The 24,314-nt window shown below is 40.4% G+C and overlaps 2 protein-coding genes across 5 annotated transcripts in view; one reads left to right on the forward strand and one right to left on the reverse strand.

Annotated features, from left to right (window-relative positions):
- Nucleotides 1–1,226: 1,226 nt before the first annotated feature.
- naa35 (N-alpha-acetyltransferase 35, NatC auxiliary subunit) lies at nt 1,227–10,871 on the reverse strand. Of its 2 annotated transcripts, XM_078250850.1 has the most exons (24): nt 10,727–10,871; nt 9,702–9,755; nt 9,093–9,218; nt 8,951–8,984; nt 8,679–8,793; nt 8,499–8,573; nt 8,033–8,200; nt 7,673–7,739; nt 7,501–7,544; nt 7,338–7,388; nt 6,357–6,440; nt 6,098–6,212; nt 5,504–5,682; nt 5,229–5,288; nt 5,024–5,130; nt 4,682–4,748; nt 4,122–4,220; nt 3,748–3,926; nt 3,276–3,412; nt 3,085–3,152; nt 2,853–2,993; nt 2,552–2,674; nt 2,264–2,344; nt 1,227–2,171 (listed from the first exon to the last, which is right to left on the reverse strand). In XM_078250850.1, exons 2-24 carry the CDS (start codon nt 9,715–9,717, stop codon nt 2,112–2,114), a joined length of 2,196 nt encoding a protein of 731 aa, XP_078106976.1. In that variant the 5' UTR covers nt 9,718–9,755; nt 10,727–10,871; the 3' UTR covers nt 1,227–2,111. The 2 variants fall into 2 exon arrangements, with proteins under 2 accessions (XP_078106976.1, XP_078106977.1); XM_078250851.1 differs by lacking the exon at nt 9,702–9,755.
- A 99-nt stretch (nt 10,872–10,970) lies between these two features.
- Nucleotides 10,971–24,314, forward strand: part of agtpbp1 (ATP/GTP binding carboxypeptidase 1) — a 28,028-nt gene continuing 14,684 nt past the window's right edge. For 2 of the 3 annotated variants that reach the window (XM_078250846.1, XM_078250847.1), the window contains exons 1-13: nt 10,971–11,154; nt 12,610–12,669; nt 14,029–14,159; nt 19,325–19,392; nt 20,458–20,521; nt 20,869–21,015; nt 21,349–21,480; nt 21,611–21,704; nt 21,863–21,900; nt 22,139–22,347; nt 22,461–22,638; nt 22,889–22,930; nt 23,709–23,809. In XM_078250846.1, coding sequence (XP_078106972.1) covers nt 12,638–12,669; nt 14,029–14,159; nt 19,325–19,392; nt 20,458–20,521; nt 20,869–21,015; nt 21,349–21,480; nt 21,611–21,704; nt 21,863–21,900; nt 22,139–22,347; nt 22,461–22,638; nt 22,889–22,930; nt 23,709–23,809 — 1,236 coding nt within the window. In that variant the 5' untranslated portion in view covers nt 10,971–11,154; nt 12,610–12,637. The remainder of the gene's footprint in view (nt 11,155–12,609; nt 12,670–14,028; nt 14,160–19,324; nt 19,393–20,457; nt 20,522–20,868; nt 21,016–21,348; nt 21,481–21,610; nt 21,705–21,862; nt 21,901–22,138; nt 22,348–22,460; nt 22,639–22,888; nt 22,931–23,708; nt 23,810–24,314) is intronic. The other variant, XM_078250848.1, reaches the window with a different exon arrangement.

Genomic DNA, 24,314 nt, shown 5'->3' on the forward strand with positions numbered 1-24,314 from the left:
TAGAAAAACATCTTGTTAGTTTAACACAATGTTTTACAAGTGAAATGACAACTGCCCATAACGGCAATGTACCATTGCAGTAAGTATTAAAATACTGATGTAAAAATGGTACAGATTCACTGGATTTTTTAATGATTTTAGTGTCAATATTTGACTAACTTTTACGACATTAAAATAACCAACAGTATACGTTTTAAAGACGAGGACGGACATTCCCATGACATAATGCTCGTAAAACTGAATATTGTCTGTGAAACTTCCCACAAGCTTCCTCCTGTTGGGTGTAACAAACCAGAGCAAAGTCGGCAGGTTGAGGGTGGAGGCTGGGGATTTTGATGGCTTTGGTAACAAGGCATGACGGATCCATGTTCTCATTCTGTTTACGCCAAATTCTGACTCTACCATCTGAATGTTTCAACAGAAATCAAGACTCACCAGACCAGGCAACATTTTTCCAGTCTTCAACTGTTTTTGGTGAGCTCGTGAAAATTGTAGCATCATTTTCCTATTTTTAGTGGAGATGAGTGGTACCCGGTGGGGGTCTTCTGCTGGTGTAGCCCATCCCCCTCAAGGTTGTGCGTGTTGTGGCTTCACAAATGCTTTGCTGCATTCCTCGGTTGTAACAAGTGGTTATTTGAGTCGAAGTTGATCTTCTATCAGCTTGACTCACTCGGCCCATTCTCCTCTGACCTCTAGCATCAACAAGGCATTTTCGCCCCCCAGGACTGCAGCATACTGGATGTTTTTCCTTTTTCAGACCATTCTTTGTAAACCCTAGAAATGGTTGCGCCTGAAAATCCCAATAACTGAGCAGATTGTGAAGTACTCAGACCAGCCCGTCTGGCAGCAACAACCATGCCACGCTCAAAGTTGCTTAGATCACCTTTCTTTCCCATTCTGATATTCAGTTTGGAGTTCAGGAGATTGTCTTGACCAGGACCACACCCCTAAATGCATTGAAGCAGCTGCCATGTGATTGGTTGGTTAGATAATTGCATTAACGTGAAATTTAACAGGTGTTCCTAATAATTCTTTAGGCGAGTGTATATTTGTACATATTTTTTTTAACATAATTTGGCAGCCCCCCTGCACTAACTCTGGGGACCCCCTGGTGAAGAGCTCTGATATAGACATATACTATATTCATTTGTTCACTTTACTAATGTCTAAATACAATTAGAGGACAGAACTAGAGATGTGAAGCATGATCACCATTTTTCAGCATGCCATGTATGAACACACTTTATTAGGCATTTTTGTAAACATATTAACCCATATATTACAACTGTTAACTCATATACTTATTTTTTTTCTCAATTTCTGTGGAAAATCTACCTGTATATATACGTTTTGCACTTTGGATTTTATTGTCAAAACACTGAAAATGTGAAATTCTGTTCCAACATGTAATTAAACCACAGAATAAGTAAAAATATGTATTATGTTTTTGATATGTGGGAAAGTAGCTGGCATTAGTTTGAGGAAGCAGTGCAGATGGTTCTCTGGCCTGAAAGTATTCTGTACCAATGCTGTTAGTTGTGAATTTTGGATCTCTTATACGTGTTGCAACTTTACTCAACTAAACTGGTGCTGTACGATGTAAAACAACATACTCTAGTCCTTTTGACTCAACATTTTCATTCAAATAAACACATAAATACATAGAAAGGTTTAATATGATTGAATGATATGCATTATCATGACAGCTCTTCTTTTAAAGCCTTCACAAAACTGTTCTGGAGGCAGCTTAGAAAATTTCCATTTGCCAGTTTCTCGCGCAAAAGCCCCTCGACTTGTGTCCGACTCCTGTGTGCGCGCGCACACACAAACACACAAAAACAAACAAACAAACAGACTTTTTACAGATGCAGATGTGGATATTGTCAGATATTTAGGTCCAGTTGTGAGTTCTCTGTGCTGGTTTCATCTCATTCAGTTGAAAAAAACATTTGGCTGTATCAAACACTCCTTTACACTCCTTTACAGTTAGGTGTATCACACACATTGTCCTGACATGGACTGGATCGGGGCCATTGCACACTTGTTCAGGTGAGGGTACGGTCTTTGCAGCTGATGGTCTTTATGATGACACTCTCATAATTGGAGCAGAGTCAGATAATCTTGACCACAGGAAAGTACTTGTGAGCTGAGAAGTCAAATTCTGGGAGCACCTAGGGTTGCAAAAAGGCATTTTACTTACTAAAGTTTTCACAATATAGAACATCAACCAACATTAAGATAAACACGATGCATGTTGTGTTACCTTGGTCTCCTTCTTGTGCCCTCCAGCCAGGAGCTTCATAACTACAATGTTGGGCTTGGCCACCTTAAGTATACGGTTCACCTGTCATCAATCATTAACTGGTTATTGGTAGTTGAGAAAAGGTGAAAACTAGTACAAGTACAGTTTAGAACAATACAGCAGAAAAATATCGTGAATGCATAACATTGAGGCTGCTATGCTTTTGAATGATTACATGATTTGAATGCTATTATATATTTTCAAGAATTGATTTTGATAATTAAATTTGTGCTTGTTGCATTTCCTCACCTCAGGGTCTGGGCTGGGCACATTTTCTAGGATGAGCTTGGCCTGCTGGAAGTGTTTGCTGGCAGCCATGTAGAGGTCAGCGGAGCCTGGCGGAGGATTGTACTTCTTCAGATCGGACATCTCCTGGAGAGGGCAAGAAGGCCATGAATGAGACAAAAGACAAAAAAGGGAAACCATTCAAAAAGGAAAGCTGATGGGATTATAATGAAGAAATAAAAAGAAGAGTTGAAGAGAAAGAGAAAATGGGGGGACAGAAAATGTGGACACCCTGCAGGATGAATTACATCCACCCCAACAGTACCTTGAACTGGATATAGTGCACAGGTGGGGGGGTTACCACGCTGTTGAAGGGGGCAAAGCGATGCTCGTAGCGAACCTGCTCACTGTCCAACTCAAACTGAGGCTTACGCACCTTCCCGTCCATATCCAAAGCTACCATAGTCTGAGGAGAGAGACAGAGGATGGATAATACTGCAATGTGTGTCAAATAGGAGAGAAGAGGGGTCGAAAGTGTGACTGTACTGGTGTCCTACCTTGTACATGCCAGCACACATGTTCTGGTATGCTTGGCTCATGGTGATCTCCTTGGTGAGAGGGCGAACTGCAGAGGAAAGCCAAACATTATGTCATTATTAGGACAAGCCCCGGCAGGAAGATCACAAGAGTACGGTGTAGTCATACTCTGAGAATCCACCCGAGCCACAGAAGCTACAATAGAGTGTACCTTTTTTCTTCTTCTTGGTCTTTTTGCTGCTGCGTCCCTTCACCTGCTCCTCCATGATCCGCTCCTCTGCCATCTGAGAGGAGTCGGCTCTGCTCAGAGTGGACATCAGCCATGCGTAAAGGAACTCAGACAGGTACCTACAGTCAAAAAACAAACACATTCATTCAAAGATGGTTAAAAGTGTACCTGTGCATGTTTTATGAGAGATTTAGAGCACGAAACAAACAAACAAACAACACGTGTGTCCTGTTTTGTTGTTTTTTGTATTTCTCTTTTTTGGTTTGTTCCGTTCTTTCTAACTTAACTAAAGGGCTATATAGCTTTGTGTTACATGGATGTATCATATGCAATTTCACTTGCCTTTCTCCAATGCATATTTTCTATTGACGTATCTATACATTGCTGCTGTACTTCTCTATTCTGTTTGCAAAAATATGAAGAAAAAAAAAATAATGTGTGTGTGTGCACTTACCAGTAAATGTAGTAGTACTCATGCATGCTGTACAGCTCCAGTTCAAAGCCACTTAGCAGGTATTGGATCATGATCCTCAGGTTATGGTAGAGGATCCAGGTGCCAAGACAGGCTAGATGCTGTCGCTGAGGCTCAAGTTTCATCAGCAAGCTATGCAGGGCTGCATCCACCTTCTCTGCCTGCAGAGCACAAAAGAAGAATTTAGTAGTTGGTTTATAAATGATAAAAATCACAACTGACCTCAGAGTAGGTGAAGTGTCTCTGCATAACCTGTGCAGTGCAAAAATGCAAAAACAGTGTGTCTAAAGTGTGTGTCTAAATATCGTTAAAAGAAAAACAAGAGGAATACTACAGAGAAAACGGCTGCGCTTCACCTCGTCCTGCAGTGTGGCAAACTCTTCAAGAATGTGACCCAACTTGTCTCTCTGTCGAGCTCGGTTGTGTCCGTGGATCTGGATCAGACTGCAGAATGGCTGCAGGGAAAATTGACAAGACTCAAACAAACAAATAATAACACAGGTTTACCACTGGTGTTTGGTGTTTTAAGCCCCCAGCGTCGTCTTCCAGGCAGCCCTGCATGGAAGTCACTAGGGTTAGGCAAGGGTTACGGTTAGGGTTAGGTGCCTTGAAGTTGATGGTGGGGGCTTAAAACACCGAGCTTTACCACTCACCACTTGCCTAGAGCTGATGATAGATAGCCCATACATTCAGGGGTACAACCAACTTCCAAAATAGCATAAAAATCCTAGAATAGCAGATAATAGCCTGTGTCATCGCTCTCTTTTGAGGCAGCAATTTTATATCCCTCCTCCTAAACTTTTCAATTTAAATTCAACTACCGAAACAAACTTATGCTGAAGTGAAAGCAGCCAATAAAGTTCACTAAGCGACTTAATGCACCAGACAATAACTTTGAACAGTAAAGACAACATACCCTGGAGCAGTGCGTAACAAAGGAGTCAATGTAATCCTTGGCCTGGTGGTTGTTGAACAGACAACACCTAGAGAGAGACACCAAGGCGCGCGCGCACACACACACACACACACACACACACACACACACACACACACACACACACACACACACACACACACAAAGTTTAAGACCATCTCGAGACACAATAAGCTTACTCAAGTGAGTTTGCATATTATGCTTACACACACAAAACACATTTCCAAATCAACCATTTAAATAAATGACTTATATATGACTGAAATATGAATGAAAAATGATTCACATGATCAGGGTTTAATCATTTAACAGTGACAGACTTACTTGTAGGAGAGGACAGGTGGGCTAACAAAGTATCTCAGAGCATCTTTAATCATGTCCTGCATCAGGTGCGTCCCAAACACTTTCCTATTATCTATCAGGAACGTTGTCTGGATTTAAGAAAACAATGCCTTTAGTTCATACACTGGGCTTTAAAAGGCATCAGAGAAAAAAAGCAGTGACTTCAGAATCAAAATGGTTAACTCACTTGAAGTAGAGATCTGGAGAGCACACAGGGAGACTGCTCACTGAACTCACAGAAGAAGTCCTGAAAAAAACTAATTATTATTCTTTGAATTCATATGCCTTTATTGTTTACAATGTCCTAGAAAGCACGTGTTCGTATGGGGTGATGACCACTTGAAAACATTTAAGAAACATTTATTTTGAACTATGCATCCCAACAAACACAGAAAAGGTCAAAAGATGCTTATTAAGGGTTACTGGTTCAGAATGTAAAGTAAAATCCTGAAAAGTGTTTACCAGTATGCCATGCAGGTTGGTGGTGTTGATCACGTCACAGACGGTTTTGATGCGTTCTATAAGTTTGCTAAAGTAGGCCACCATGTCCTCCCTTTTGATGATCTTGGCGTAGCGAGGAAAGGTAGGTGGCAGCAGTCTCTGGTTTACCAGGGGCTCAAAGCCCATCATGATGGGGTGGTCTGCAGCATACACACAGAAAAAAAAAAAAAAAAAAAAAACACAAAAAAGGTCACAACACACAGGTCACATTTACACAGGACAGACTTGTTTTGAGCACTGTGTGGACATTTGTTAAGATAAAGGAGGTACTTCGTGTGCACTGTTTTGTAACTTTCTGTTGCCATGACGACCATTTAACTGGATGGCTGTGGAGCAAGAATGCGTGTGTGATATTTTCTTTCATTCAGTTGCCCTGACTCATTTCCAAACATAATCCTAAGCGTGTGTGTGTGTTTGTGTAGTCCTTTAGAGCTGTTAGTTTGTAAACTCATGCCAAGCCAAACTATGTGCTGCAGCTTAACTGTACAGCTGAATGGTGTGTGTGTGTGTGTGTGTGTGTGTGTGTGTGTGTGTGTATGTGTGTGTGTGTTTTACCTCCTTTAGTGGTATCATTCTGTGACTGGATGCCGTGCTGAATACTGGAATGAATGGCTGATAAAAGGTCCGCTGCCTGAGCCACAAGCTTTTGAGCCTCGCCCACCGAGCTGGTCTGATAAAGATACAAGCAAACAAAAAGACAAATAAAAATAGAGAAGAAATTGACCAATTTAACATACATGTATGTATGTCTATAAGTACAAGTAGTAGTCATTTACGCATGCATTATGTAACTGTGTGTTTGTATGTGCATTACCTCTTTCTTGGTAAAGGTGATCAGTGCTGTCAGTAGAAGGCGTATGAACTTGATTCTATTGAAAAGTGCCAAAAACTGCTGATGCTGGAAAAATAAAGTATGAGAACATAAAATAGGCTCACACGTACATGCACAGCTATTAATACACATCTTTCCTAATTTTTCTTTGAAGCTTTACAAGGCACAAGAAAGGCTGACTTTTTGTTTTTTTAACTGCTGGACATTCCAGAGTAGAGTCTCCAAAGGTCATATGAGTCCCACACTCTGGTAGTTAGTAGATGGAAAACAAATTATAGCCAAGGCAGAGATTGAGAAGGAGGGTTCGAGGTTTAGTTTGTGGCTGGAATGTTGGGATACTAGGCTACACAGATAGTATAGAGGGATAAAGAGCAGTAACGCAATCTGATTGTCTACTTGTAGTCATACAGTATGTATTTTATGTTGGAACTACAGCCACATCAGTCAGAAACAACTAGTGTTTAGCTTTTAGATGGTCTAAATCAGGGGTCTTTAATGTTATTTAAGCCAAGGACCCCTTACCTGAAAGAAAGATAGAGCAAGGACCCCCTAGTACATATTGTATAAAATGAAGTTGCATAATAAACTGGGCCTATAATAACTTGTATGGCTGCCTAAGGCCTTTATACATACTATTTTTGCATAGAATACTAAGCTATTAAAATAGCCTAATAATTGTTGGCATGATTTTATAAATCATGTTGTAATGTTAAACATAAATGTGGCACAGACCATCTTTAGGATGAACTGTGCCTGTGGATGGCTACCTTAGTCACTACCTTACCTATATGGGGGGTTTATATTTGCCTATATATTTTTTTTAAATTAACAATAATTTGGAGGCCCCCCTGCATTGACTCCGAGGACCCCCTGTTGAAGAGCTCTTGTCCAAATGCTATTGCAAAAACATGCCTTTATCAAAAAGCAAAAACTCCACAGACATGGAGGAATGACCTGACTTACCTCCAGCTCAACCTCGGGGTCTCGCTGCTCACCCTGTCGACTGCGCGTGCTCTGAGGCAGTAGGAGAGAACCCAATATAACAAATATAATACTCTGCGTTCGTATTAACAGTATTTCATTGAAATGACAAAGACTGTGGCTTAAACAGGCCGACAACAAATACCTTAACTTTCCTCTGTAACTCATCCTCCACGTCTTTTAGCATACCTGGTAGGAAGAACAAATGAGAGAGATTACCTCACCTTTGTTTCTCTGAATCAACAGTAATATCTGTAATGGCCTCAGAATATGTGAAGCTGCAGACTTAATGATCTGTTACAATACAGTACTTGTACCTGTCACCCGCAGGTCTGTTACATTATTGGCCATCTTGAAGCCATAGGTCATGGCCTGGAAATCCTCCTACAAAACATATGAGAAAAAACAAAATCTACATTCACACATATAAATATGACAGTTATCAATTGCCAATTGCAATTTCAGCTTTAAAAAAAAAAAGAAGTTTACATAAATACCAGAGGGCAAGGTAGAAACACCAATAATACAAATGATTCCCTGACCTCTAGGACACACACACACACACACACACACACACACACACACACACACACACACACACACACACACACACACACACACACACACACACACACACACACACACACACACACCACTTTTGCTTACAAGTTGCTTACCTCCTCGAATACAGCAGCCTTGTTGACTTTCTCTCGGGCGATGTCACACACCTTCAGGATGCCAAGGGCAAAGGCTTTGAGGGCTGGCTCCTCAATCAGGTCGGGGTTATGGACGTACAGACAGGTGAACACCGTCTGCGCCAGGGAGTGGCCCTCAAGCCACGTGATCTAGGAATACACACAAACATGCACACATGAACACGGGGTTTCCCGCAGTGGTGCTGATCTAAAATTAAATTCAGTGACTTTTATTTCAAAAACACCTTCATGACTTTTTAATTCAGCTTTTTTTTCATTGTTTGTCTGTTGAGAAAAAAAATATACAGTATGTATACACTACAAGTTGGCTTGCCATTTATTATTTATATTGACAGTTTTGTGTTTTCTATCACATCTATGACAGATTCATATCACACATAAAACCCATAATGTTGAAACATTTACAGTATAAGAAAGTAAAACTCACCAAACAGCAGAAACATGTGTCTATGATCCCGATGAGTTCAGGAAGACTAAGGTCTTTCACCTTGATGGCACCTTCCTAGAACAAACAAAAGAGAGTAATACAAATGACTTTGTGGTTAATTATGCAGTATACATTAAAATGTTTTCCTTGTGCGGCAGTGAGAGGTCAGCGGTACTGCACCTTGATAGCTTGTTCAAAGTTGAGCACTTTCCTGTTGACCTGGTTTCCAATCATTCCTGCGTCCATCTTAGGATCCATCATCTCTATGGCTGACATGGCCTCGAACAAGCCAAACCTGCCACCATAGAAGAACGTTTAGTTTCTCTGTTTTTGGGAGGTTAAGCAGGCTGACTCACATCACCTAGCAGTATGCTGACAGTGTTTCTTTTTGTAATTTGAGCGAAGTGACTCTTTAAAGGGTGAGTGTGCAAAAAGCATTTTGTCCTACTCACAGTTTGTCATGAAGCAACTCTCCAAGGTTCAACTCTGCATAAAGGATGAGGACAAGACAAGAGAAAAGGAGGAACACGTCACAACCTTTCATAACTGCACACATACAACCCACACACACACAATCACTAGCACAGCATGTACCTTTGCACGCGCCCTTAAATTCATGTGTAATATTAACCCAGTTGGCATTGTTCTTCATCTTTTCTGGGATGCCCAGCCCCCAGCCAGCATCATCATCCTCAACTGCTGACTTCATCACCATGGTGACTACAAAAAAAGAAACACAAAGAGAACTAGGACAAAGTGTTCAAAATGTTACAAAATGTCAGCTATTACAAGCATTTTTAACGATGGGGAAAATGTCAAAATATTTTGTGTCTGACTGCAAAACAGATCATACATAAGATTTATTTTTGGGTCTTTAGCTGTTCTAACACTTTAAGTAGACCTATTTATAATCAGACATTTTGCCTTACCATAGCATAAACTGCACAGGTGTAACTAATAACATTAATGATGGCTCTCATCAATTTGGGTGTGACAGTAGGCCATGCCAGTGTTTTGAAGTAAAACTGTCCACAGTAAGAAAACCCAGCACTATACAATTGGATTACAATGAAGAGCCAATGAAGACGCTCTTGTCTTGTAGCATAGAAAGTATTCAGCAGCTGGCCACCTTTACATATTTATTAACCATAAACTTAAAAATAAACATTTACATTCACAAAATCATTTGCTACATTCATTCACCTTCTCCACTGGACATTCCAAAGGTGAGTTGGCAAACACTGCTGGGTGATCAAGCTTTAAACATGCAGTGCAATCAGCACAGTCAGTCATATTTTACATTGATAAATGTGAGGACAAACTGAAATGGCTATTTATGAACTACAGGTTGCTGTATGTCTTTTACACATGTTCATACTTGACCTCTACACCTGGAAAGCTTAACAGGCAGTATTTTATGATCTAGGGTAAAGGGGGAGTATTAACATCATGCTCTGTGAACCGACTTGAGAAGCTTAAATCAGATCCTAAAAAGGTGTAAATTGCACGACTGAATGCACTGGAAAGTCTCAGCCTTTTAACCCCCCCAACAACATGTATGACTGATGTATTAACCTTAAACTACCATATGAATGTATATTTACGTAATAACGTGTATAGCACACCTATCAAATATTTAGAAATATACATTTTAATTGAGATTTACTAACTGAGAGGCAACAACTGCAGCGAGGCATATGTGTGTGTGTCATATAAACACACTGAAACCGTTTTTATGCATGCAGGTACAAATAATTACAGGTTAAAAAAGACATTGATGCATTTCTGTCTGTCTGTTATTAGGAGGCATCTCATTAAGAGAAAAATAACGTAGCTAGCTAACGTTACTTGTCAAACAAATACACACGAGAGTCTGTCAGCTTATTTGGCTATTTTGGCACCATCATCAACACTAGTGTAAGGAGTTAACCTACATTTGTAACGTTTACAAAAACGACGTACGTTGCAGACATGCATTTTAGGTTACTCATGCTGGTAATCAAATGACGTGATATGTATAGGAAATGTTAGCTAGCTATCACCAACGTCAACATAGCTTGTAATACCGTGTGCTAACAAGCTAAAGTTAATGTTGCCCACAGTGGATGATCCTGTAAACAAAGCTAGATTATCACACGTTATATTAACACGTTATTCAATTTGATCAGGTATACAAAACAAGAAATTTGTTATAAGAAAGCCATATTTCGTTGTAAATTAGCACGAACCTTAGTATTTTCTATTAACCATAGAGCTCTTCAACGACTGTAAAGATCGGCGCATACATTTAACGTCATAGGTCACTGTCAACCTGGGAAATGTAGTCCTTATGTCGTGATGGCGAACAAGCCCCCAATGAACAATATACAGCTTAAAACCTGGCCAGTTTACGTATTAAACTATATTAATCTTATATTTCGGTGAAGGTTATGATGCACTTGGCTTAATAGGGAGATTTCTATTCTCATCCCAACAGCGCCTAAAACCACGCAGAGAAACGTACTCTCGCGTTGTTGACTGACAGCCCCTCTGACAATTGGGGCTGGTCTCATCACAACACCATCAGGGCGTTTCAGGCAACGCTCAGACACAGCAACGGCCCCCCTTATCTTGGAATTGGTCCACCCTGAATGGGACAGCATTCCTTTTCATACAGGTTCGTAAATTCCTCGTTCTTGTTAGTATTATGCAGGCCTATTGCTTTAGCTAACACCGTCTGTGTGCTCTTTATTGTTAGCATATTCTTCCGTTAGCTAGCCTGCTGGCGCAGACAGGCGGTCGTTAATGAGTGACTAGTCCAGCAGGTGCAGCGGACACCAGCCACAGCTTATCTAATTTAGCATCTTGCAAAAACCGCCTTACCTAGCTGTTTACCTTGCTAACAATAGCCTAATAACAATGACTAACCCAAATGTCCATGTGGGCTGCTGTTATGACGATATCTTATCATGTTTTCTAAATTGATTTTGAATTCTGGTTTGTGGAAGTAGACAGCCCTCTGGGGTTACTGTGCACAGGCTACTGTCCTATGTAAGCTGGCCTCCACAACATGTCAATTTTACAATTTCTTTGAAGAAAAGCTTCAAATAGATCCCTAACACACAAGGCTCTATATGGTCTGATCTAACTGCTCCTACTCAGCCCATACGTACCAAGGCGTGACCTAAGGTCCTCATCTGGTTGTACCTGTCTAGTACGAAGTGTTAAAGTGTTGGTGGGCTTTTGAAGTCTGACTCTGCAAGCTTTGGAAAAGCCTGACTGAGGAGTTAAGGTTAGCCAGTTTGGTTAAAAGCTTATTTTTAATTGGAAAAATACTTTTAAACATTTGTATTGATGTGTGGTGCCAATTCTGGCGTTTTTTACCCATTTAACTGTATTATGTGTTCTTTATTGATTAATAAATGTAATTTTTCATGTAATCACCATATTACTTATTACACTATGTTGTTAACTGATAGCTTCTTTGCGTTGTTTATGACTCATATTATCTCAGCCCATAAATGCTCCTGTATGAACTGTCTGACCTAATCTAATTTAGGACTCTTGGGAGACCTGTGAAAATGCAATTCAGTAAACTGTTGCTGTAGTCACATGCTAGACTTTATTGCTGAATGATCGTGTTGTTTTGTCGTTATATATAATGCAGCTGACCGCTAGTATTGCTTTTTTCAAACCTTCTGTTAAAATGACCTTGTCTATGGGTCTTTTGTCTCCAGACATTTGAGATCTGCAGAATGTAGGGCAGCCCCTTTGTTTTGTGTAAAATCATTCAGGAGGTTCTATCTGATAGTAAGTCCTGGTATAGTCAATATGGGCCATCTCTCTGCAGCTGTATGTGTTCAGCACATCCTGGACAGTTCACACGTTTGTTACAGGCCTAACACATGGACAGATCAAAACATTCACAGCTATGGGCAGTTTAGGTTGATCGTCATCTGGTTTTGACATAGTTGCGGGGCCGACTAGAGCCTGAGATTACAACTGAGGGAGTTCAGTGGGATCTCTTTTGGAATACAAGGCAAAGGTTTATGATGCTCATTTTTAAAATTGTACAGTATGTTTATGCTTCACCTTTTCTGTCAGTAAGGTCTTTATTTTTTTTCTCTTGCAGACGATATGAAATGTTGAAGTAGTTAAAAATGAACAAACCCAAAATGGCCACAGAGAAAGGGTGAGTTGCTTTGCAATTTAAAGACAATTTATTTTGCTTACACACATACACATGCAGTCTGTGATATATATATATTATGTTTGTTTTTGTGTGAAAGCTGCTCTGTCACAACCATCTGTTCACATTCTCACTCACTCACTGAGTGCTTACCTTTACTCTCCGTGATGTGATCCTGCTTTTGCACTATTCTACCTTGTAACTGTCTATGCAACAGTGTTTTCCCTATTGTTTGTGTTCTTGTTGCACTGTCTGGATCTGAAACAGAGTTTTTTTTGTAAAACACAGCAGATAATTAGTTGTCCTTGCTTGAACCTTCTACATTTATTTGCGATGATGAAAATAGCAACACTAATCACTAATGCAGTAGAAACCGACCTTGGAATAAACCTTTCATTGTATTTGTCCTGATCAAGGTTGAATATTTATAATTGTAATTTTTTTTAGTAATCTGTGTTAATGTATGTGACTTATGCAGTGTGTTTTATTTAGGCTTTACTTCTCCTTCAGTATGTTTTCCTTTTGTCCAGACTTGCATCACTTTTTTCATCATACTTTCCATTTTTTTCTTTTACTGTATCCAACACACACTCTGTCTCCGTCTCTCTTTTTTCCTCTGTCCCTCTGTCTTTATAAGGACATATGAGAAACTCAGCTCTACTGGGTACCATTACAGAGTTTTGATTTTCTTTCCCATGTTTGCTATTGCTCTACCAACAACTGACCTAACCTTCTGTTTCCAGATAAGCACCACTGAGCTAAGATTATAAATGGAGGATGGGTCACTATCCCAGAAATAGTGAAGCCCTAGGAGACCGCCTTAACAGTCAATTTTATTGAAATTAATGAAATGGAGATCTTGCCAATTTATAATTTTCTTAGCATTGCACTATATTACAGAAAAGGCTATTTTTGTTGGTTATTATTTTGGGTCAGACATTTCTGACTCACGGTGGGTATATAAGGGCAAATTGCACATAGGAGCTGCTTTATGTTTGTTTTCCAGTGTCACCCAGTGCTAGATAAACTGAAACTGATCCATCATCCTAATCCTTCTAATCCTAGACATGGAGCAGGAAATCATGACAGCTTTTTCTTTTAGCACATGCTTACGTATTAAAGCATCCACTATCTGTGTTTTTGAATACAGCACCATGAAACATTATGCTGTGTGTGATACTTATGTGATCTCTGCCCTTTCCAGATGGACTTGAATATGCTATATGTATATATATATATATATATATATATTTTTTTTTTACTGTGTTCATTATTTCTTCAAATACAGGAATGAGTTTATGAATTAGGTTATCCTTTTTACATATATCCTTAAAGTGAAAGTGTGTGCGTGTGTGTTTCCAGCGTTCCCAGTAACTCCAGGGTACTGATGCTCCTGGGCCAACTGGAGAGGATGAATGGGGAGGCCATGGTGAGGGATGTCGAAACGGCAAGACAGATCACTGCAAAGATATTTCATCTCATACAGACACAGGGTGAGAGCAACACACACACACACACACACACACACACACACGTGTTTGTTCAGAGACATTTGGTATGTGTATAGTGGTGTTATTTCTAGCTAAGTGTTATAACAATGTGCAGTGCTGCCACCCTTTTTTTTACTTGTCGCTCCAATGAAGTACAGTATAAGCCTTAAACTGCATTGTTGGCAGTGTCTCATACCTGCAGTGTAATATGTTAATACAAGAAGTGTTTCTTGTTACAGTAAATTACAAAATCAGTTCAAGTTTAAGGAAATGAACCATTGTTGTGTTCATTACATATGCTATACAATAAAAGAATAGACATACAGTAACATCTCCCAATAAACAAATAAATAAATACCTGCCATGGACAGACACCGACAGGAACAGATAGTGGTACTCAAAGTCGCTTTACAGAGCAGAATAAAAGATCACAAAGAAAAGAAAAAATAAGATAGGAGTCTGAACTAGCTGACCGGGCTGTGGAAAGAAAGTTCAAATAGTTGAGTTTTGAGGGTCTTTTTAAAGATAGGCAGGGCGTTGGCCTCTAGTATGTGGTTGGGGAGGGCGTTCCAGAGGGAGGAGCTAGCGGCTGCAAAGGCCCTGTCGCCCCAGGTTCAGCTCTTGGTCTGGATGGTTTGCAGCAGGTTGGTGTCTGCAGACCTGAGGGGTATAAAGGTGAAGGACGTCGGAGAAGGGGGGTGGCTGAGAGAGAGATATATTAGAGTACTAGTAGGGCTGGGTGATATGAAGAAAAAAGATATCAAGATGATATTGACCAAATACCTCAATGTTGATTTTGTGACAGTATTGTAGGGTTGACAATTGGTGCTTTAACAAAATATTTTCACAATTAGATTTTTAGATAAATAATCATCAATAATGTGGATATAATAACATAAAGTGGTTAGCAGCAAATAAAAGAACAGTCTAAGTTCAGAAAATTACATCACTTTACTGTAATGTAGCCTTTAAAACCAAGAAAAGACAACATTTACCATATACTGTAACGATATTACAACTATAATATCTAGTCTCATATCATGATATTGATATAGTATCAATATATTGCCCAGCCCTATATTGGAGTTTATTGAGGATCTTGTTGGGTGAACCGTAGAGGATGCTATTGCAGTAGTCGAGTCTGGAGGTTATGAGGGGCAGAGGCCGGGGAGGGCCAGAGGCGGGCAATGTTATTGAGGTGGAAGAAGGTGGATTTTATAACCTGGTTAAAAGGGTCAAGGGTGATTCCGAGGTTGCGGACCTGCTTGGAGCCATCGATGTTGTATATTGTTGTAGGCATTTTTGACAGACACCAATAGACACCGATAGTCTGTATGTTTATTTAAAAGAGTACTCTACTGATTTATTATTGTCCTCCTATATATTGTTGGACTCACAATGGACAGTTGTGTAGAGAGTGGTTCTGCTACAAAACCAAAAGAACCAAAGCAGAACCAAAGATGTCACAGCCAGTCACAAAAACGGGAGACACATAAGGTATACTAACTAATAAAGTAATTTATTTACCACAAAATAATCTAGCATCGAGAATAATCAAGTCCAACAAATAGGCGGGAGGAATCTGTAAAAACAGTAAAGTAGGAAGTTGATGAGTGAAAATGTGCCTGATGAATGCTGTGCTGTAAAAACAAGGTAAAGGAACCAAAAGCCACAGCGCAGCGATGTGTGAGGTGAGTAGATCCGCCCCAAAGGACTGGCTGCTGCTCTAGCTTCTATACATTAAGGTACAGTGGGCCCAGGTGTGTCCCTGTCCCATGTTACTGATTACCCTCCAACAGTTCTGCAACCTTGGAGGCTGAAAGCCAAGCAACAGCAAAACACACCAAGCAGTTGGACCGTCACATTTACTCCACACATTCTTCTTCCTTGTCAAAACCTGGAGCCTACATTACCCACAATGAAACTTAGACAGCAGTTCAATCAGATTTTGTACAGCTCCCTGTGGAGTGACGAATGGCTTTATTATTATAATAATAATAATAATAATACATTGAATTTATATAGCGCTTTTCACAGACTCAAAGTCGCTTATACAACTTTTATCACATATAGTAGTACTCCTCAACACCTGTAAACTGACTTTTCTGATTCCCCTTTGAAATGTCTTGATGCGAAGCTTCAGCCAGTCAGGTCGGGTTGATTTATTCATTAATAATGTGCTAAATGCAGTTGTTGTGTAAAAAGAGATGGGTTAATGCACCGGTAGTCAAAGTGTGGCTGGATTGTTACAGTGTCTCCTGATCTGGCTCTCTGATTACTCTTTTGAAAGGACAGCAGAGAAGAAGATCTGACGGCAGAAGAAGAAGGCGTTGTGTAGAACATACTGAAACATGAGTGCCACTCTGAGGAGCTGGGATGAATAGAAATCTCTGATGCATTATTAGTGCTTCAACAATTAGTTGATTAATGTATTTTTCAAACTGACAAAAGGAAATTTCCACAGTTTTGATACGTATGTCATTTAGTGCTGAAAATAATCGATGCATCGAATCGTGGACATGGACGATGCTGCTTCGATAATTGGCCGGGCTATAATCGATTATTTCTGTTTACAATTTAGTGTAGGTAGGCCTAACAACATTTCTGTTTACATATTCTGTTATGTTTTGCACATTCAGGAAGTGCCATGTGCTCAGTGCTGTAGTTTTATGTATCCAATTTATTTAGTATCAGAGCACTGCAGAATGTTTTGTTTTTGAAGCTTAAAAAGCTATGAATTAAATATCCTATATGGCTTTAATAGAAAAATGTATTTGGCACCTCGTGATGCATCGAGATATCGAATCGCTGACATGATAATCGTAATCGAATCGGGAGATCATTGAAGATTTACACCTGTAGTACACAAACTGTATATATCCTTTTTTCTGTGTGTGTTTGCTTTGAGTGTGTATATCTATCTATCTATCCTCAAATATCAACAGATTAATCAATAATGAAATGAGTTGCTACTTGCAGCCATATCTTGAAATACAGTACAAGTCAGAAGTTTGGAGTGTGTCCAAACTTCTGACTTGTACTGTAGGTTTACCACAATACTGGAAATTTTAGCTCTCATATTAACTTTGCCCTGGAGCTAGTAGTTTTTTAGTTACTGGTATTTTCATTGTGGATTTTTTGAGTGAGGACAACTTGTAATCACTTGAGGCAGAGCCTTAATGAAGCCTTTGTGTGTGGCTGAAGAATTCTGCTGAATCATCACTTAGTATTTTGAGTCTTCTGGCATACTTTGAATTCTTCCCTCTTGTGCTTTTCTTGAATTTCATCTTCCCATAATTCATTGCTTCCTCCCACACACAAAGTAAATTTGTAGTTAATCCACCATGACTAATGGGCACAGTGGAAAGGATTCTGTCTGTGACCCTTTCAATCGTGATATGTCAGCTGTTCCTCTCTCATCTACTGGATGGCTGTCTGTCACACCCTGCTTGCGCCTCAACTTGAAATGTGTATGAGCATGACGTTGGTTCTGGGGAAGGTGGGGGTCTGTGACCCTGTTCACAGTAACTATACACCCATAGACAGACTTTGCTGTACTCTTGTCTCATGTTCAGAGTTTTAGAGCTTAGGAGGCAGTAAAGACACCGAAGTAGAGAGATCCTATACAGTTGTCAGTTTTCTGTAGCAGCAGTTGGTGTTTCAGATTCTGGTAGCGTGCAAGGGGAGGTGCTGATTACTAAGTTCATGGTGTCCTGCCCCTAAGCTCAGTGTTTGGTACACAGTTGGAGGTTTGACCAGTGAAGCAGTTTACTTGTAGCCTTGGAGGGATGGAGAAATACCATTGAAAGACTAGCAAACTCTTAGGCGTTTAGGTTCACAACAGACCTGCACAACGTTTTGGACTCCAGAGGCAGTGAACCTGGGATTTTGGAAAACGGGACATCTTCTCATCCAAAGCTTTGGTGAACTTTGAGACCTTTTGTTATGAAATGGAGAACCGCTACACCAGGACATACTGTCAATCTGTGGTCTCCCCAGACCCCCCAGGTAGGGTCCAGAATGATGAAAATTTTTCAGGTAGTTTGACTCAGACTCTTAAAAATCCTCCAAGATATAGATTTTCACTATAGAATTATCTATGAAGGCACACAAATGTTTCCCTTTTTCTCAGGCCAGGTTAGATTAGAACAATCAGTCTGTCTTCTACAATCTCCACAGTTCATGTGCCACAGCTGACTAATATCTGCAATCACTAGAAAAGACATAAATGATGGTTGTTGAGGTAAATTAAAGGGCAACGTCTACAGGTTATTGTGCAGATCACAATTAGCAGGTTATTTGCTTTACCTTTTGACTGCCATCATAAAGCTTTGTTCATTCTTATTAGAACATTTTTACAAGCAGAATAAAATCATTGGAATTACAGTATATGGATAAATAGCAGCAAATCATTATTGTGTATGATTATTATTATTTTTTTCCCAGTGATGCACGTAGTTGTGTAAGTGTGGAAAGTGAGTCTGTGGAAATTGTGTATGTACACAGATGCATTTCTGGTCTATAATTTATATTTCACATTCTTTTCAGTGAGAGAACATCAATCATGAAAGCTGCATGCTTGACACATTTCATTTCCATATTCACCTGCTGCTGCGTGTTATGCCAGACACATGAACTCCTCATGTGTAAGATCATCACCAAGTGATATTACTCTCCAACTTGTGGTATCTGTGATATGAAGTAAGCACAAACGGACAGGATCACTCACTGAGGCCTCTTCAAAGAGGTCAGGAATCTGTTGGCTCCTAAATTACAGGGCAGGTGTAGGGTATGATTTGAAAGAGCGAAAGAAAAAAAGGGTACGAAACCACATCTTGCTCAGTGGGACAGTTTCTAAGAGGATAAAGGTAAAGCTCATGTGTGCAAAAGGTAATACTTGACACAAAGTATATATGTATTGTGTAATCCAGCAGAATCTTTGTAACTACAAGTAGCCCAGGGCAATGGTCTTCACAAGTTTCAAGATAATCCTCTGTGACACTGTGACTTGTCTTTAATGGTTGACCAAACATTTACAGGACAACCTGCTCTACATGGAATAACAGCCCGCACTTTGCTTGTGTGAGAGGTCCCTCAACTGTTTTGCACAAATGCAGTACTGTTTATCTTCAAATTTCTGGTCCTTTTTATTTTGTTGTGTGTTGCAGAGAAGAGTGGGAAAGAGGTGATGTCCAAAGGCTCCAGTGGCATGGAGGTCATCCTGGCTTCACTGGAGGTCAGCTCATTCATCAACACAACTGGAGATTGCAGCTCAGTGCATAACAACACTTTAACACTAAGCTTACTCTGTAGTTTTCACTCCTGTTTGCACAAATGGACAGAGTGGTTTTCTTTAAATTTGACTATGAAAGACTTGCACTGTACCAGTTTTTGTGCTAAGCTAAGTGACTGCTGGTAGCTTCATATTTATCGTACAGACATGAGTGGTATGAATCTTCTCATCTAACTTTCAGTAAGAAATTAAATAAGCAATTTCCCAAAATGTCAAACTATTTCTTTAAAGGAACATTTCACCCTCAAAAAGACTATTTGTATATCAATAACTCACCAAGTGTTTCCTCATATTCATGAAGAAAATTGTTTTATTGTTGCATGCCTCCACAGTGAAAGGAGAATCAAAAAACAGAGAAAAGTCTTGATGCATTGAACGTGCACAGAAGGTGTATTTCCCTTCCTTTGAGACATCCTTCATAAACCTAATAGACACCCATGATGTGAGCTTTGCCAGAATAAGCTTACTGTTTAAAACATTGCATGCAGATACATAAGAAATGCATCCATGCCTAGTGATGAACAGCTGTGGGAAACCCCGCTACAGATTTTACATTGATGCATTGTTTGATTTGAGATTAGACCGCACTTGTAAGAGAAGGAACATCAAGTCAACTATTGTCTGAAGAGAGAATTGCACAGATTTCTATCCACCCATCCATCCATCTTCATCCGCTTATCCGGGGTCGGGTCGCGGGGGTAGCAGCTCCAGCAGGGGACCCCAAACTTCCCTTTCCCGGGCCACATTAACCAGCTCCGACTGGGGGATCCCGAGGCGTTCCCAGGCCAGGTTGGCGATATAATCCCTCCACCTAGTCCTGGGTCTCCCCCGAGGCCTCCTCCCAGCTGGACGTGCCTGGAACACCTCCCTAGGGAGGCGCCCAGGGGGCATCCTTACCAGATGCCCGAACCACCTCAACTGGCTCCTTTCGATTTTCGGCACAGATTTATAGATTTCATGATATATACAACTATGTTGTTTGACAAATGTTCTGTGTGTCTTCGACAGAACACCAGGGATGTCCAGACCACTCTTAACATTTTGTACATTCTCAGTGAGCTGCTGACTGTGGGTGAGTAGAGGTTATATTTTTATTTATTTTTTTCACAATTGATGAGCAGTTTATGCACTGATTTTGAGAGCTGATTACAACATTTACTTCCCTGCTGAATAATCACTTAGTGGGCAATTTAACTCATTTCTAGTTTAGAAATTTGGGGTACTTGCAAAGTGGTTACTTTTTCATGTGACAAGAAGTAATTATATTCTAAAAGCATGAACAATTCATTGTGTCACTCTAATAAAAATTGAAAATTTAGCTGGGATTGCTAAAGTAGTAATGTTTTAAGGTTTTCACTGAATATTCCCATCATGCATTATCACATCTAATGCTGTTTTATTGTTGTTATCTGTCTTTAGGCAGAGGTCGCAGGGTGGGAGTGTTTGTGTCTAAAGGAGGAACAGGAATATTATTCCAGATTCTGATCACTGCCATTAAAGAGTTGCCTCCCAGTGAAGAACTCATGCTTCAGCTTCACTCACTGCTCGCCAAGGTTGGCCCAAAAGGTAGATCTAATATCATCTGTCTCAATCTCAATCTGTGCTGGCAGTGTTCTTCTTCCCTGCCTTTGCGAGCGAATTGCTACATTTCTTGGCGTGTTACTGCCGCCTGTAGATCGGTAGAAAAGCGCGTGCGTGTGTGTGTGTGTGTGTGTGTGTGTGTGTGTGTGTGTGTGTGTGTGTGTGTGTGTGTGCGCACAATACAAACAAAACAGGGACCCGTAAAAACTCTATAGGGTGCCTCTAAGACTGTATTGTTATTTAGTGTTTTGCAGAAAACACTGAAAATCTAGTGATTATTCTCTGTATAATCACTGACCTTACAACCTCTGTGTTCAGACCGAAAGTTTGGAGTGAAGGCGCGCTTGAGTGGCGCGCTGAACGTCACAGTCAACTTAATAAAACAGAACCTACAGAATACCAAACTGCTTCTGCCCTGCCTGCAGGTTCTCAGGGTTTACTCCACCAACTGTGAGTCGTTTTAAACTTTGAAATACATCTATCAAAGTTTGAGGAGATTCCACCAAGAAATACTTTTCAAGTGCCGTCAGTTTGTACTTTTGCCTGATATCTCTGCATGTATTTGTCTGTTTCTGTAAAGCGGTGAATGCGATTTCTTTGGGCAAGAACGGAGTGGTGGAGCTCATGTTTAAGATTGTCACGCCGTACAGCAAGAAGAACACCAGCCTGCTTAAGTAAGCAGTCTAATGTGTTAATGAGCCAGCATAAATGCTATGTTTTAACAAACTAGTGACATCCACAGGCCACATATTCTTTGCCTCTTTCAGACCTCTTTCTGTCATTGACATTTGTTCAGCCATGTAACCCATTTGCCTTGTTTCTAAATCAACAGGGTAGCTCTGGACGCACTGGGAGCACTGCTCAAATCCAGTGAGTAATTTGCTTTGTAGCATTGACTTTTGACTCTTCAGTAGTGTAGTGATCCTTAATTAGTGCTGGTTCCTTCTGCCTCTCTTACCTTTTATCAACATGGATTTCAAGTTATCTAACCCCCAACAAACCAACAATTGTTTTTACATCTCCCATGATTCTCTTCATCCCATCCCACAGTCATAAAGTACAAATTATCAGTGCTTTCTCTCCTCCATTTTTTCTCTTCCCTGTGCAGAAACGAATGCTCGCCGTGCAGTGGATGGTGGACATGTGCCAGTCGTGCTGGCTCTGTACCAGGACTGGCATCGCAATGACACACGACATCGCCACATGCTGATTCGCAAAGGGCTGCTGGTCTGCCTCAGGAACATCACCAACATAAAGCTTGGCAGGAAAGCATTCCTAGACGCTGATGGCATGAGGATCCTCTACAACTCATCCACTGTGAGTGAGAACATATGCATGGCTACAATTAAAGCATGCAACACATATGTACTACACACACACACACACACCGTCTCACCTACTCTCTACTTTCTGTGTGGTTTTATGTCAAGGAGTGTCTCCCGGTGCGGACTCTGGATCCACTTGTCAACACTTCGAGTCTCATCATGAGGAAGTGTTTTCCTAAGAACCGTCTGCCTCTGCCCACCATCAAATCGGCCTTCCAATACCAGCTGCCACATGTACCTGCTGTAGGGCCTGTGGCGCAGCTGTACAGCCAGCCACCTGGGGGTGAGACACTCACACCCACACAAACACACTTCACTAGAGAGTGCCCAAGCATATCGCAGTGTAGAGCATGCACACGCCTTACAATAGTGATGATTACGCAGTACAGACAGACACACAGACTTTTTTATCACAGTCATTGCTGCTAGATTCAGTCCTGCATTATACACGGACACACACACAAATTATGCTTACATCCCTGAAACGCATAAATGGTTAATGGCAACACTGCTGCACATAATGTGCCTTACAGGAAGAAAAAATCATCAGCTCTGCGACAGGCCCTTAAAGAGGGGTAAGACGAACCTAAGACACAACTCCATCTTCAGAGTACATAGACTCCCTCACTGCTGCTTTCTCATTCACCTCACGTCATACTTTAACTTCACTAAACTAACATGACATGTGTTGGTAATAAACGTGTAATAAAGATGCTTAGTACACATTGATTAGTGCATGCTTGCTCACTAGTAGACTGACTTATGTACTTGCACTGTACTCAACTAATTTGCCTCCTTGCTTCCACAGGCTTTCTGGTGAAATATTTGAGCCCCTTTATCTGATCTGAAATAAAGCATGCCCATGATGATGCAAATGTCCACACAATTTAGTTAATTTCCTGGCGAGTGCAAAATCAAACAGGAACTCCATAAAAACAATTTATGTACACCACAGTTTTGACAGTTCTTATTGGCAACAGCAACCCAGTAGTACCCAGCGCAGTTGTGTTGACTCCTCTATATTCCTGAAAACATGGAGAACAGTGTAATATAACAAGCTACTGCTATTACATAGACAAGTTGTCATTGAGATCACCAGCTCAATGTATTTGACGAAATATATTCAAAATGTCTTCTGTCCTTTAAATCTCTCACTCATCTCTGAATCATGGCTGCTCACATCTTTTTGTTAACATTTTCTCTTTTCCTGTCATAGCAATTGAACTCAGTGACCAAAGTCAGTTGCGTTGTGCCAGCCTTACACACACTGGAAATTGATAAAAAAGGAAAATATTTGTTTTAAGGATGTGTGTGTGTGTGTGTGTGTGTGTGTGTGTGTGTCCATCCATCCAGTGGATGATGTGGTGGATGAAAGTGATGACAACGAGGAGACGGACGCGGACACAGACAACGATACTGAGAATGACGAGGACGAGAAGGATCAGCGCTCTGCGGTAATATTCAGCACTCACATGCAGACACAGTATTTCACATGGAAACATTACGTGTTGGACTTTTGTGTTTAAAATGTGGAGTATATTTCCTCTGTATGGCAGTGGTGGTACAGAGACGGTGCAGTTTAGGCCCAAGTGATTTACATCTTAAACATTTTTGCATCATGGTTGAACTTCATAAATGGTTGTGATCTATGATAATAATGGCCCGAATTGGCTAAAGGATGTGAATCCATCCAAATAGGCCATTTAGTTAAAAATCATGAATGTTTATATCAATCATTAAGTATTACATTAGCATACTGTTATTGATGTTTAGGGACTTTACTATTTTGCTGATTGTTGATGCACTTCTCTTATTTCCAGCAGAGGGCAGTCAGAACTCACCAACCACCACTCACCTGACAGTGCCTAACACTCCAGAATCACTGTGTCAAACATGTAAACCATATATGATATGCATTTACAATTACTGATTTAATCAAAACATTGTCCTGCCCTTACA

Source organism: Sander vitreus, chromosome 5 (genome assembly GCF_031162955.1).
Source record: "Sander vitreus isolate 19-12246 chromosome 5, sanVit1, whole genome shotgun sequence".
In the NCBI taxonomy this organism is placed as follows: domain Eukaryota; kingdom Metazoa; phylum Chordata; class Actinopteri; order Perciformes; family Percidae; genus Sander; species Sander vitreus.

What these genes read in the sequence shown, in the direction of transcription:
- naa35 (XM_078250850.1), bottom strand. An exon ending in CCACCTGTCCTCTCCTACAA is followed by an intron (nt 4,749 to 5,023) that starts GTAAGTCTGTCA and finishes GTCTCTCTCTAG; the next exon opens with GTGTTGTCTGTTCAACAACC. An exon ending in GGCACAAGAAGGAGACCAAG is followed by an intron (nt 2,172 to 2,263) that starts GTAACACAACAT and finishes TTGCAACCCTAG; the next exon opens with GTGCTCCCAGAATTTGACTT.